General features: G+C 41.7%; 1 protein-coding gene across 6 annotated transcripts in view; it reads right to left on the bottom strand.

Annotated features, from left to right (window-relative positions):
• The window catches only part of TPD52 (tumor protein D52), a 296,902-nt gene that overhangs the window by 238,060 nt on the left and 44,259 nt on the right, over positions 1-14,583 (bottom strand). For 4 of the 6 annotated variants that reach the window (XM_064384294.1, XM_064384292.1, XM_064384291.1 and 1 more), the window contains exon 1: positions 7,371-7,582. The exons of 1 other annotated variant lie outside the window; for it this stretch is intronic. In XM_064384294.1, coding sequence (XP_064240364.1) covers positions 7,371-7,578 — 208 coding nt within the window. In that variant the 5' untranslated portion in view covers positions 7,579-7,582. Of the gene's footprint in view, positions 1-7,370; positions 7,583-7,799; positions 7,870-14,583 lie in introns of those variants that run through there. One more of the 6 variants, XM_021665924.2, reaches the window with a different exon arrangement.

The raw sequence follows: 14,583 nt of genomic DNA on the forward strand, positions 1-14,583 counted from the left end.
CTTTGACCTGTCTCTGGAAATATATCTTAAAACAATTTCTCTTAAAGCAATATCATAGCTAAAATGGAATATAATCCTACTCCAGGAGAGAAAGAGTTAAATAAATATTTGAATAGTGGAAGAGTACAATCATCAAAAATTACAGTTTGGGGAAACTTTTTTTTAAATGATGTGGTAAAATTCATATTATCAAATAATATCCAAAACAAAATAAAAACTATACAAGTAATAAATATATTATGACCCTAATGAACATATATTGGGGCACTGAATAAAGAAACAGACCAAATTCTAATTAAGAGAGAGACAGACAGACAGACAGAAAGGGGAAAGGGGGAAGGAAAGAAAAAAAGAAAAAGATCTGCCAGCATTATTCTTGTTGAATTTTCACCTAGATAGGTTGATTGTAATATTCATTTGGAAATAAATTCTGGCAAGAATAGCTAGAAAAAAACTGACAGAAAAAAAACAGAGTAATCAGAGGAAACTAGCCCTTTCAGACATTTCTACATTTTATGAAGCTATAGTAACTTAAACTAGGTTTAGCTGCTGACAATGAACATACAGATAAAGAGAAAAGAAAATAATGTAGGAATTTAGTACATGACAACAGTGGTATTTCAAATCAATAGAGGAAAGAGACATTAGTCAGTGAATGGTGTTAGGTGGTTGGGTGGCCAATTGGATGTGGAGGTGTTAAGATTTATACCTCACACATTATTATCAAAACAAACTCTAAATGGAGGAAAGATTTAAATGTAAAAAATAAAACCAGAAAAACATAAACTCAAAGTGAGGAAGGCATTTCTAGGAATTATTCAAAAGCTAGAATCCATAAATGAAAAAAGAGCTACTACTTAGACTGGGTGTGGTGGCCCACTCCTGTAATCCCAGCAATTTGGGAGGCCAAGGTGGGCGGATCACTTAAGACCAGGAGTTCAAGACCATCCTAGCCACATGGCGAAACCCCATCTCTACTAAAAAATACAAAAAATAGCCAGGCATGGTGGCACACACCTGTAATCCCAACTACTTGGGAAGCTGAACCAGGAGAATTGCTTCAACCTGGGAGGCAATGGTTGCAGTGAGCAGAGATTACACCACTGCACTCCAGCACTCCAGCCTGGGTGGCAGAGGGAGACGCTGTCTCAAAAAAGAGAGAGAGAGACAGAGAGAAAGAGAGCAATTAGCATTTCTTTTTGGTTAAAAAAAAATCACTACAAAGTCAAAAAAGGAATGACAAACTAGAAAAAAATATTAAGAACTCATCTCATGAACAGGGGCTACATTCAATAAAACAAGAAAAAAAATACAATAGAAAAATTGGCAAAAGATATGGCCAGACATTTCACAGAAAATGTAGATTGTAAACATATCAAAAGAAGTAAACCACCTTTATATTACATATATATAGTAAGACGTATACTGAGAGGCCATTTTTCCCCTATAAGACAAGCAACGATGGAAAAGTGTGGCAATATCCTGGCCACATGGCATGGGAAAGCAGATGCTCACACATGCTGGTAGAAGTATAACTGGCACCACTTCTATGGAGCAGAATTTGGCACAATCAAATTGAACAGCCACATTCTTCTAAGAATTCTTCCTACAGACACAATGGCATTTTTATGGAATGACTTGCATACACACACATTTGCTGTTGCTTTGTTTCAACAGCAAAATATCAGGGTGAAGGAGTTCAGGACACAACATCTCAAAACATTCCATTTTAGCATGCCGATTCTTTTGGGCTAAAGGCACTTGTAAGAAGGTATAAGCAAGTGCAATAAGGGTACCCAAACCTCCTCTCTTTTTCCTGAAAGCAGAAGACGAAGCTCCCGTATGAAAGATGTCCTCCCTCTCCCAGGAGGAAAGAAACATTCTTATCACAGGAAGTCCAAGCCCAGGGAAATCTGCATAAACAGACCTCGCTAAACTAAACCTTACCTTCCTAATTTTCCACAGTTGCCACTCTTTTTCTGACCTAGTATATAATCAATCAGGTCAAGCCACTTCTTTGAGTTTTCATTCCTCTTGTGAGGGTAAAAAGTATGTATTATGTAAACAGTACTAAATAAAATCTGCATGCTTTTCTCCTGTTAATCTATCTACTGTTGGTTTAATTCCTAGGCCTCACTAGAAACCCTAAAAGAGTAGGGAGGAATTTCTCCTCCCCTACAAGGAAAAATGTAAATGTCCATCAATAGGTAACAAGGTAAATATTGTTTGTCACAGTAAATAAAATGTTACATCTATAAATACATACATATAAATGATCATTAGAATGGAGCTACTCTAGGCCAGGTGCAGTGGCTCACACTTGTAATCTCAGAACTCTGGGAGGCTGAGGTGGGCGGATCACTTGAGGCCAGGCGTTCGAGACCAGCCTGGCCAACATGATAAAACCCTGTCTCTACAAAAACAGAAAAATTAGGGTGTGGAGGCATATGCCTGCAGTCACAGCTACTCAGGAGGCTGAGGCAGGAGAATCGCTTAAAACCAGGAGGCAGAGGTTGCAGGGAGCCAAGATGATACCACTGCACTCCAGCTTGGGAAACAGAGAGCGACTACGTCTCAAAAAAAAAAAAATGGAGCTGCTCTATGTAACCTTATGTTGAATGATTCCTAAAACCTATACCATATTTAAGTGAAGAAAGGTGCTAAACAATTTATGTGTTATAGTTTCTATCACACACTCACATATCTATCCATGCTTTATACATGTGTATGTATATATATGTACATAGAATCTCTGAATGGATAGAGAAGAAACTGGTTGTTACCCAAGAGAAATGGCCTGGGAGACAGAAATGGGAGGGAGATTTATTTATAATTTATAACATTTTAGTCATTTTGAATTTTGTATCATGCACATTAATTACCTGATTACACTAGACAAAATAATGTTGAAGTGTATTTTTAAAATACACTCAGGTTTTTTTTTTTAAGGGCAAGTCATAAAATGCAATATTCAGTAAGAATTTGTTGCCCAGGTACGGTGGCTCATACCTGTAATCCCAGCACTATGGGAGGCCGGGGTGGGCGGATAACCTGAGGTCAGGAGTTCGAGACCAGCCTGATCAATATGGTGAAACCCCATCTTTACTAAACATACAAAAAAATTATCCTGGCATCATGACATGCACCGGTAGTCCCAGTTACTCGGAAGCCTGAGACAGGAGTATTGCTTGAACCCAGGAGGCGGAGGTTGCAGTGAGCCGAGATCGCGCCATTGCACTCCAACCTGGGCAACAGAGCGACACTCCAACAACAACAACAAAAACTGTGATTTGTTTATAGCACAGATATATGAACAGGTATAAATCAACATGCTAACTATGATTTCTCATTCTCAGAGTAGGACTATGGGTTATTTTCTTTTTTCTCCATCAATATTTCTGATTTTTTAAAAATGGACAACTATTCTTAGGTTCCAAAAGGTATTTTTACATTCTAACTTTTTTTAAACTTCCACTAGATATTAAAATTCCTTAATCCCTTGGAAACATTGTGCTAATAAAAATACATGGCTCAAATTATGGTTTCAGCACAGCTGGTACCCACCAGTTTAAATAAAATTTGGGAACGTCTCAGAAGAGAGATTTTATAACAGTCAATAATTAAAGCAGAAATAATTAACCCCAAAAGGAAAATAACCTTAGCCTACCACAAAACGCTCAGTAGCACAAAAGTTCCGGGGATTTAGGTGTTCTTTTTTTGTTTTGCACCATGAGTATATTTGTTTTTATTACATTCATACATTATTCTTTTGAACTCTTGCTAAAAGATCACAACCCCTCCTACCACTCAGCTTTTCCCCTAGGGACTAGGCAGGCTGCCACATAAAAATAAATGCAGGAAGTGAAGAAGAGCTAACAAAGACATCAGCACCATATGGACATCGAGAAACTGCAGACCAAATAAATTAACAGCCTTGGTGGGTCACACCCAGAGACTTGTAAGCAGACCCTCAAAACTGTTATCCAATATTCTCTACATTTGCTTTACTTTTAAATCAATGACACCCCACATTTCCGTTATTTATTTCTAAGGCACAATTACAATGTTAAAATGATAGTGACATATTATTGTATTAGTCTTTTTTTGAAGCCTTTCCTCTCTTCATCGATGTTTGGCCCCAGTAACCATACCTTTTCCCCTTAAAATAATATTTTTTTTTAATTCAAACTAGTATAATGTGTCGTGTGTCGTGGGCTAGGTGACTGTCACTTCTACATAACAGTGCTAAACTAAAGGTTACGACTAACATGAGAGCACTCAAGTATAAATATTTATTCAGCTCCAGAAAAGACAGTCAGGAGGGTTTTCTACACAATGTATGCTCTAGTTAGCAGTTCTCTTCCTCAAAGTAGGAAATACCACACACAGTAAATGTGCTGCACTGAGCTTAATGTGGGGAAACTCCTGAAAGGCATTATGCAATTCGAGGTATTTTAAATCATTTGATGTTCACTGAACTCTCACTATAAGCCAAGTATTGTATTCAAGTCCTAGGTATGAGAGAAAGTAGAAAAACGGCAGAATCTGGGCCTGATACTACAGAGTATTAGAATACTCGTGGTTGAAAACATAAGGAAAACTCAGTGTTTATTTTAAAACCTTCCAGCTCTATTAAGTACAATCAGCAGCAGGAATGGATTTTTTGATAACTTCACATAAGAAGGTTTAAAAAGGCATTTTCAATAGATAAATGCATTTAAAATAAGAGGTAGGGCATTTAATTTTGCATCTGGAGTTCCACTGAAATTTTTTTTTAAGGACAAATGTAAGAAAACTCCATGTACATTAATAACTATTAAAAGTTCAACAAATCCTAAATTTTTCTGATTTGGTTTTAACTATGTTGCCAAAATCACAATTCAGGAGGCAATCACAGAGTTCGATAAACCTTATTTCAGCCAACGGAGTCTGCTAGTGAACATCAGGTTTAAAATCTCAGGTTCTGCCTTTTTCAGCTTAAGGCAGGAGTCCTGCTCCAGATTCATTTAAGACTGAGTCATCCACTCCACTAGTTCAAAGATCTTCCATGTAACTTACCCTCCAAGCCCAGCACAGCCTTATCAGCAACTGTCTGGCTAACCACAGAGTTCTGCTTCTTAAGAATAGAGAGGGAAAAAAGAACAGGAGAAAGTGGGAAACAAGAAAGGGATTTGGAGGAACACAGAGGTTATCATGGCTAGGGCCTGCTCTTGGACACTTTCCTCACTCATCTTAGGCAGTCAACACATTTCTGAGCACCTACTGTATGCACTGGTAACATAAGATGAAAAGGCAGGTAGGCAGACGGAAGCAAGAGTAAGGAATGGTCAGGTGGATTTGTTTTTTATTTTATTTATTTATTTATTTTTGAGACAGTCTCACTCTGTCACCCAGGCTGGAGCACTGTGGTTCGATCTCGGCTTACTGCAACCTCCACCTCCTAGTTTCAAGTGATTCTCCTGCCTCAGCCTCCCGAACAGCTGGGACTACAGGCTAGTGCCACCATACTCAGCTAATTTTTGTATTTTTAGTAGAGACAGGGTTCTACCTTGTTGGTCAGGCTGGTGTCAAACTCCTGGCCTCAAGTGATCTGCCTGCCTCAGCCTCCCAATGTGCTAGGATTACAGGCCTGAGCCACGGTACCCAGCCTTGGCCACGTGGTTCTACCACAGCAAAGCTTCGGAGTAAATGAACTGACCCTACTAAGGCAGGGGCCTCCTCTTTCATTCTGAGCAGAGTCCTCCACCTCAACTAAAGAACATAAGGGAAAATTATAGACAAAAAGACTCACCTTACAAGCTAAAGATTTGAAAAAATATGTCTTAGAATTAGACACTTAAACTAGTCCTATTAAAAACTACACAAAATGTATTAGCAAGTTGGAATACTGCAGTGCTACTAATGACTGTGACTCTTACCACCCAAGCTAGAACACAAACTCTATTAACACTAGCTACTCCATTCACGTAAGTAAAACACAGCCATTTAATCTACTTTGACAAGTACCAAACATAGTTATTCTAAAAACATCATTATGTTAAACAACAATATAAAACAGATTAGTAACAGATTAGTATACAAATATGCATGGACACATGTTTGTCATCACATCTCCCTCATCCTGTGTCGTTCCCATTGAAAACCAGACAGACATAATGCTGACTTACATGGTGGCCCCTAAGCCGTCTAACAATACACACAAGACGTGACAAGCTTTCTGATTCAAACATTTGCATGTCTACTATGTGCAAGTCATCGTGTTACCCAACTAAGGACAATCAAAGATGAAATATGTTTCTAACCTCAAGAAGCTTAAAATTTAGATAATAACATGCATGTGTATATATACATTACATAGGTAATGTATACATATTAAAGCATATTGTATGTAATGTTTATAAGCACTCGTGTTAAGTGTGAAATTAATTTGAGGGGAAGGAGGGAAGAGTGGAAAGACTCCAAAGATTGTATCTTACAAGTAATCGAAAGTACAGTACAGGCCAGGCGCAGTGGCTCACGCCTGTAATCCCAGCACTTTGGGAGGCCGAGGCGGGCAGATCCCCTGAAGTCAGGACTTAAGAGTGAAACCCCGTCTCTATTAAAAATATAAAAATTGAAGAGTGGTGGCACGCGCCTGTAATCCCAGGCTACTCGGGAGGTTGAGGCAGAAGAATTGCTTGAACCCGGGAGGCGGAGGTTGCAGTGAGCTGAGATCACGCCCTTGCACTCCAGCCTGGGCGACACAGCGAGACTCAAAAAAAAAAAAAAAAACAGAGGGAGTCTCAAAAAAAAAAAAAGTAAAAGTACAGGATAGTATATTTCGAATATGGTTTGATTTACATTAAAATGCACACATGACACAGCACACACTGGAGGGAAATAAGCAATACATGAGAACTTGTGTCAGCGCTCAAAACAGGAGTGATTTCTATCCTCACTTAAGATTACCTACCTTGTTATTTTTTCAGCATTTATGTATCTTTTTAAAAGTGTGCCACGCACATCTGCGGACAGTCACTGGCTTATGATCAGCAGAGATCTCTAGGATGAAACAATATTTAAATCTGAAAACCATGCCCGACTATTGCTCTATTCGGAGTCAATCTCACTTGACTTATTTTCAGAAACGAGTGCACCCAACGCCATGGGAAATCAGACTGAAGGTTTTGTGTTGTGGGATTTCACCCTTCCTACGAAAAGCTCTCTTCCTTCAAATAAATCCAGACACCACTCCACAATTTGGGGGTTCCTAGTATAAATATCTGCCTCCCAAACCCTCCATGGGATCAAACGCCACCAAAAATCCTAACCACCTGAACGGAGAAGAGGACAGAAAGTCTTAATTTATGAGGGAGAGGGGGGTTTCCCACCTGGAGGGACGAGAACGACCCACGGTCCTCGGTTCCTGGTTCCAGTCACTTGCAGGAGCTGGCGGCGCCGTGCTACCTTCACGCGGCTTTCCACCCAGAGCGCATCACGGCCGCCAGCCCCGGCTCGGCAAGCCTGGCAATAGCCCCCTCGCCTCTTCCCAGAACCTTCTCTCCCTCTCCCCCACACACGCACACTCACACAGCACATGCACACTCACACTCGCTCACACACGCGGCCCCCTCTGCCCAGAGCCGCTCCTTCCAGGGCCCCAGGATTCCGGATCCGGGAGATGCAACTTGCGGCGCCGGCCCAGGAGGCTCGGCACCTGCTCGGGCGCCGGGCCGCGCGCAGCCCCCCGCCGACCCCAGCCCGAGCCCGAGCCCGCGCCCCGCCGGGAGCCCCGGCGCCTCCGGGGTCCGCGCCCTCACCTTGCTCGCCGCGGTCCATGTCTCCCGCCTGCCGCCTCGCGTCCTCTGCGCCCCCGCCGTATGCAGCCCGTCCCGGCTCGGATCGCCCGCCGCGCCGCGCCGCGCTCAGCTCCTCCTCGCCTCCGCCGGCGACTCCCGCAAAGTCCCCACCCCCAGAGGCGTCGGGCGCGGCGGCGCCGCCCGCCCTCGGCCGGGAGCGCTTTCCCGGGGCGTCACCCAACCACCTGACCCTGCCGACCTGTGCGCTCCGCCACGTTGGCGCGGGCGGCGCAGCGCGAGGAGGGTCGGGCGCGCCCCGACTCCCGCACCGGCTGGAAGTCAGCCGGGAGGAGAGAAGAGGACGGCGAGGAAATGGACTCGGCCATGGAGGCTGCGTGGAGCCTGCTTGGGAACCGGGATGGCGTTTGCCTTCCACCATCAAGTTATTTATAAAATCAAAAGTTTCCTCCGAGGCCTTGGAGATGCCCTTTCTCTGCATCTGCGAACACCTACTCTCTTACACTTAAGAGTAGAAAACACAGGAACGTTATTTAGAAATGCCGATGGCTCTTTTTTCTCTGTATTCTTCTATTACCTAAATAATGCCCTATGATGTCTTCTCTAACTAGGTCACAAACCAGCATAGGTCGAAATTGCAAAGAGTCTATTGGAAAAATTATATAGCCTTGTGTTTCCATAGAATGGGGATTTTTTAGGTGACAACCTAGGAAGATTTTCATATAATAAAAACCTGTTTTGAGTGCAGGACTGAGAACAACACTCAAATGAATTAAATCAAATGAAATGAATTAAAGTAACCGAAGGTCAGAATTATCGGCAGGAATCTTGGAAAAATGCATGTTGAGGCATCAAGTCTATTGATCAAAGGACAGTTTGAGGTTCCTGTAACAATACAGTTCTTTTCATTATTAGCGTTAACAATCTGTTTTCACAGGGTTTTACAGTTACTCGTCTTCCATGTCACTTTGTCTGTATGGGTCGTAATCTTCATGTGGTGTCTCAATTTCATAAACCATCTGAGTCTGCAAATGAGATGGGCTTCTTTCTGTGTTGACCTTTAGCCCGAAGCATTGTGTAGCACTCGGCTAACAACAAAGCAGCAGCTATTCACATGTTTTAAAATTGTAGTTACCTGAAGTGACTCCGTGCTATTAACATCTCTATACTGTCTTCGCTGTATGTAAAGTGTAGCTCTCTCCAGACCTCATCTTCCAATGTCTTCTCCTCCACCCTAGAGATGTTTACTGTTTCACTCAACCAGATGTGATCTCTTCTCTTTGACTCCTTCTACTCTCACTTCACTTGGCTCCTCTCCTGTGGCACTCACCCCAGCGCTGGTGACAGGATGCTAACCAGTGTATGTTTCACAGTCCTATTAGGTTACAAGCTCCACGTGGTAAAGTCCTTAAAATGGCCTATTAAAAAAAATAAAAATAAATAGGCCTGGTGCAGTGTGGCTCACGCCTGTAATCCCAGCACTCTGGAAAGCCGAGGCGGGTGGATTACTTGAGGTCAGGAGTTCGAGACCAGCCTGCCCTTGTGTCTACTAAAAATACAAAAATTAGCCGGGCATGGTGGCACACACCTGTAATCCCAGCTACTCGAGAGGCTGAAGCAGGAGAATTGCTTGAACCAGAGAGGCAGAGGTTGTAGTGAGTTGAGATCGTGCCACTGCACTCCAGCCTGGGCGACAGAGGAAGACTCTGTCTCAAAAAAAAAAAAAAGTTCCAGGTGGGCAAAGATTATTTTGGTCATTTGTGCATCCTTTAGTTCTACCATGCAATTAATAAATGTTGTAATTTTAAACCAGGCATGGTGGTGTTTGCCTATAATCCCAGCTACTCAGGAGGCTAAGGCAGGAGGATTACTTGAGCCCAAAAAGGTCCAATGATATGATTTTTAAAAATTTTTTTAAATGTAACATTAAGGTAAATTTTGGCATCAGCAGAAAATTCTGCAATGTGGTAAAGAATTTTTGACTAGCTGATCTGAAATCTATATTGTATAGAGACAAACATCTGGAGATACAATCTCTAAATGTACTAATTTGTAGATAAATAGCACTTGAACATGCATGCCCCTTACAAATATTTATTCTGTTTGTATCTGTTTCACTTACTATATAGTGATGAACTTGTTATGTATGCTGAAAGGAAAAAAAATCTTGTTTTTTGAAGAGTTTATAAACTTGTTCACATGCAGCAGAGATGGCTAATAGCCTACCTGATAAACAGCTTTCCTGTTTTCCTTCCTAAGAGAACCTAAATATTGTTTGGGGTGGCAGTGTGCCCAGCTGAAACACTGGGCACTTTAAACTGCCTTATAGCTGGGGGTGGGTCTCTCTCATTAATTTCCAGTGAGATGTGAGCAAACTGTACTAGTTGGAATCTCCAAGAAAGCATTTAAAAAGAAAACAGACTTGGCAGCATTACCTGACCCTTCACCCTTCCCATTACTATGTAAAGGGGCAATAGCCATTTTGCAGACACAAGGAAGAAATTCCCAAGCCAAGGATGGCAGAAAGAACCCCGGGAATCCATGGCATCAGAGATCTGCTTGTTACAGGAAAAAATATAAATGCCTGACTTTGTAAGGCCGCTGTAGTTGGCTTCCTGTTAGATGGAGCCAAATGCAATCCCAACTGGTAGAATGTGCCATATAAAAAATTCACTCTGGCATGCACCCACATAGGTGGATACATGCAATCCTGAGCCTTAATTTTCTCTTTGAGGTTAAATGAGCACTGTTCATACTATAAATAACCTAATACATGATATTTCCACAAAAGCCTGCTTTTCTCTTGTATCTTCCTACTTCGTTTTTTTTTCTTCTGACAGACTCTGTGCTTACAATTTACACCTTGTTACTTCTGAAATGAACAGATCTTATGTTTTAGCACTCTGAGGAATCTCTGGAGGATGGCTAGCACTTAAACAGAGCACCTAGGTGCTGAACTACATTTAAAAGGCTTAGTACAGGAAAGAATCACTAGATTTACTTTGTGGTGTTATTGTTGATGGAAATATGGGTTTTTTTTAAGTTTCTTTTTTCAAAATACTCATTTTTTGGTGAAATTTCTACAAGAAATTGTAAAATTCCCCCAAAACAAACACAGTGAAGCAAATGAAGGTATTGAAATGGATTGATAGAAGTTATGTAAGTGGAAAAACTCTATATTCTGCCCTCATTGTATGTACTTTCCTTGACCAATAGCCAGCAGAAATCATACAGACTGTTTAGCAAGTGGGATGCTTTCTGTAGTCCTACCCATCACATTTGTGGGGCCTGGGGCAAAGATACAAATGGAGGCCCTGGCTTTCTCTTCTGGCTCTGTCCTTTCACTTTGACTCTGTCCTGCACTGGGCTGGCCCCCTCCCTTGTGTGTGGATGCCTTAGGACATATCCCATCTCTATCCATCCCTTCCCATCAGCCAAGCCTTGGCCATCCCTCCATTCTAGGGATGCACTCAAAAGGACTGTCCTGGGAGGAAAGGCTAAGGCCTTGATAACAGATGTTATCTGTTTAGGCAGGAGATTTTGTAGTTACAGGTACCAGATGCACTGTTGCTAAAGAGGGGGTAGATATGTGATCCTAGGAACTACTCATCAAGGAGAACTAAAGTGGAAAGTCTCTATGGGGCCCAGGACTCCCAGGGGAGGGGCTTCAGGTAGCCTGGGTCTAGGGTTGCCAGATAAGATAAAAGGACACCCAGTTCAATTTGAATTTCAGATAAATGACAAGTAATTTTTTAGTTTTAAGTATATCCCCAGCCAGGAGCAGTAACTCACCCCTGTAATCCCAGCACTTTGGGAGGCCAAAGCAGATGGATCACTTGAGGTCAAGAGTTCAAGACCAGCTGGCCAACATGATAAAACCCTGTCTCTCTAAAACTACAAAAAATTCGTTGGGGGTAGAGGCACATGCCTATAATCCCAGCTACGCAGGAGGCTGAGGCAGGAGAACTACTTGAATCCAGAAGGCGGAGATTGCAGTAAGCCAAGATTGTACCACTGCACACGAGGCTGAGTGACAGAGCGAGATTCCATCTCAAAAAAAAAAACAAAAAAACTATATCCCCTACAATATTTGCAACATACTTATACTAAAATAAAATTTATTATTTATCTGAAATTCTTAGCAAGATGTCATATATTTCTGTTTGTTAAATCTGACTACCCTACGTATGTCAAAGGGTATTTCTGGCTCTCTAATTTTTCAAGCAAGTGAAGGCATATGATATCACGATTTTGAAAATGATATCATCGTCCAGAAGAAAGACAGACTCATCCTACTTGAATCATGGTAGTAAACAAAGGGATGAAGCTTAGGAGGCCCAAGAAATCAAGAACAAGTTTTGGAGAAAAATTGATTTAATGTCAGATAATGAACATTTCTTTGCTCTAGGAAATTGAATAGCCATTTTATTGTATTCTCTTAGTCATGTAAGAGACTAACTGTGAATATGAAATAAATGACTTTTAAAAATGTGTAGAAATGGGTATTGGCAGGAAAGAGTACTTAACACTAATGGAGGTTGGACATGTAAATCCCTAAGCATTAACAGGAAACGATCTCACACTATTGATTTTGGCTACATTAAGAAAAGCCATAGACTACTTAATCTTTCTTGTATGTTTTTCAGCCACTCTAGATTCTGTGTATTTATCAAATTACATTATGGGAACTGGGTAGGGAAAGGAGTGCTGGGAGAGCCATTGTGCCTTTTCTCCTGGAGTCTCCACCATCACCATTCTAATCTTTTCATCTCTCTCTAAGATTACCCTGGGGTATAAAATGCATTAGATATATGTAGATTTAACAATTAAATGATTAACAATATTTCTAAATGTTTGGTGTTCAACTCAGTGTCTTGCAAACCATTTTATCCCTGTAAAGATAGCTAGTTTTCCAGACTGCCAATGGTCCTCTTTCAGAAATGATGTAGGCCAGAATGGCAAGTGTCCAGGGTCTTTGGCTGAAGAGCCAAAATCTATGCTACTGTCACCAAAACATAACTCTGCAAGGCCAGAGACAACTGAAAACTCTGGGGTGGATTTTCTAAACCATCATTTAAAACCATCTGGCCAGGCGAGGTGTCTCGCGTCTATAATCCCAGCACTTTGGGAGGCCAAGGAGGGAGGATCATATGGGGTCAGGAGCTTAAGACAGGCTGGCCAACATGGTGACTAAAATACAAAAATTAGCCAGGCATGGTGGTAGCACATGCCTGTAATCCTAGCTACTTGGAAGGCTGAGGCACAAGAACAGCTTGAACCCAGGACGTGGAGGTTGCAGTGAGCAGAAATGGCACCACTGCACTCCATCCTGAGCAACAAAGTGAGACTCTCTAAAAGAAAAGGAAAAAAAAAAAAAAAAAACATTTTTATAGAGCTGAGTGTGGTGGCTCAGGCCTATAATCCCAGCATTTTGGGAGTCTGAAGCAGGATGATTGCTTGAGTCCAGGAGTTCGAGACCAGCCTGAGCAACATAGTAAGACAAGTCTCTACCAAAAAGTCAAAAATTAGCCAAGCATGGTGGTGCGTGCCTGTAGTCCAAGCTACTCAGGAGGCTGAGACAGAAGAATTGCTTGAGCCCAAGAAGTTGAAGCTACAGTGAGCTGACATTGCACCACTGTGCTCAGTGTGGGCAACAGAATGACGCTCTGCCTCAAAAAAAAAAAAAAAAAAAAAGAAAAGAAAAAGAAAGGAAAAGAAAGAAAGAAAAGAAAACATTACTATCCTGGGCCTCTCACTTAAGCTTCTCTGGTTCACTGTCCTCATCTCTAAACTCTGGAGTCATATTTTAGGATAAAGATGGCATATCACACACATTTTTATTGATTGATTGATTGAGACATGGTCTTGGCTGTTGTCCAGGCTGAAGTACAGTGGCAATATCATAGCTCACTGCAGCCCAACCTCCTGGGCTCATGCGATCCTCCCACTTCAGACTCCTGAATAGCTGGGACTACAGTCATGAACCATCCAGGCTTATTTATTTTTAAAATATTTTTTACTGAGATATAACTCACATACCATAAAGTTCACCCTTCTGAAGTACAAAATTAAGAGGTTCTTGTAAATTCTCAACATAGATTCATTCCTACTTCCTCCCTATGCTGCTAAAATTACAGTTAAAAGATAAACTCACAAGGACAAAGAGAATGTGAGTGTTTATGTAATGATAATTGATCTTGTGAACCTGAGAAGGCCAAATGCTAAGCTGGCAGTGGGGAAAGCCAGGAAGAATCTAATTTCCATTGCAGCGCTCCCAAAAAGCTCAGGACTTGGTGTCAGGTATCTGTGAATGTAGAAAGAAAGTGAGGCTCAAGAGAATTGGTTGAAAGTCTACTTAAGAAGAAGTTGGGTCCAAATCCCCCCACCCTACTCTGCAAAGAAGAAGACTAAAGTGATTTCTCTGGAGAAGGAAATTTGATAATCTCTTGACTAGAAGACCAGGTACATTTGAGGATGAGGATTTCCTAATGCAGGCAGAGAAATTCATTAGCAGTTCACATCATGAATGCTGTTTCCTCAGCCTTGCTCTGTTTGGTTCTCAGGATGCAAACAACTAGGCCTATACTCTGAAAGCAGGAGACTGAAAGATCCATCGCTTAGGAATTTGACCAACCCAAGAGTAAAGAACTAAAAATGTTGATATTTGGGGAAACCAGATAACCTTAGCCTCAAACCTATGGTCACAAGTCTTGCCCGAGTACCTAGAGAGACCAGTCAGATGCTTCGTGCTCATGGCAGGCACCGATGATCCAGAGAATAGCCCGCA

Source organism: Aotus nancymaae, unplaced genomic scaffold (genome assembly GCF_030222135.1).
Source record: "Aotus nancymaae isolate 86718 unplaced genomic scaffold, 86718_ANA_hifiasm-v0.15.2.pri h1tg000036l, whole genome shotgun sequence".
In the NCBI taxonomy this organism is placed as follows: Eukaryota; Metazoa; Chordata; class Mammalia; order Primates; family Aotidae; genus Aotus; species Aotus nancymaae.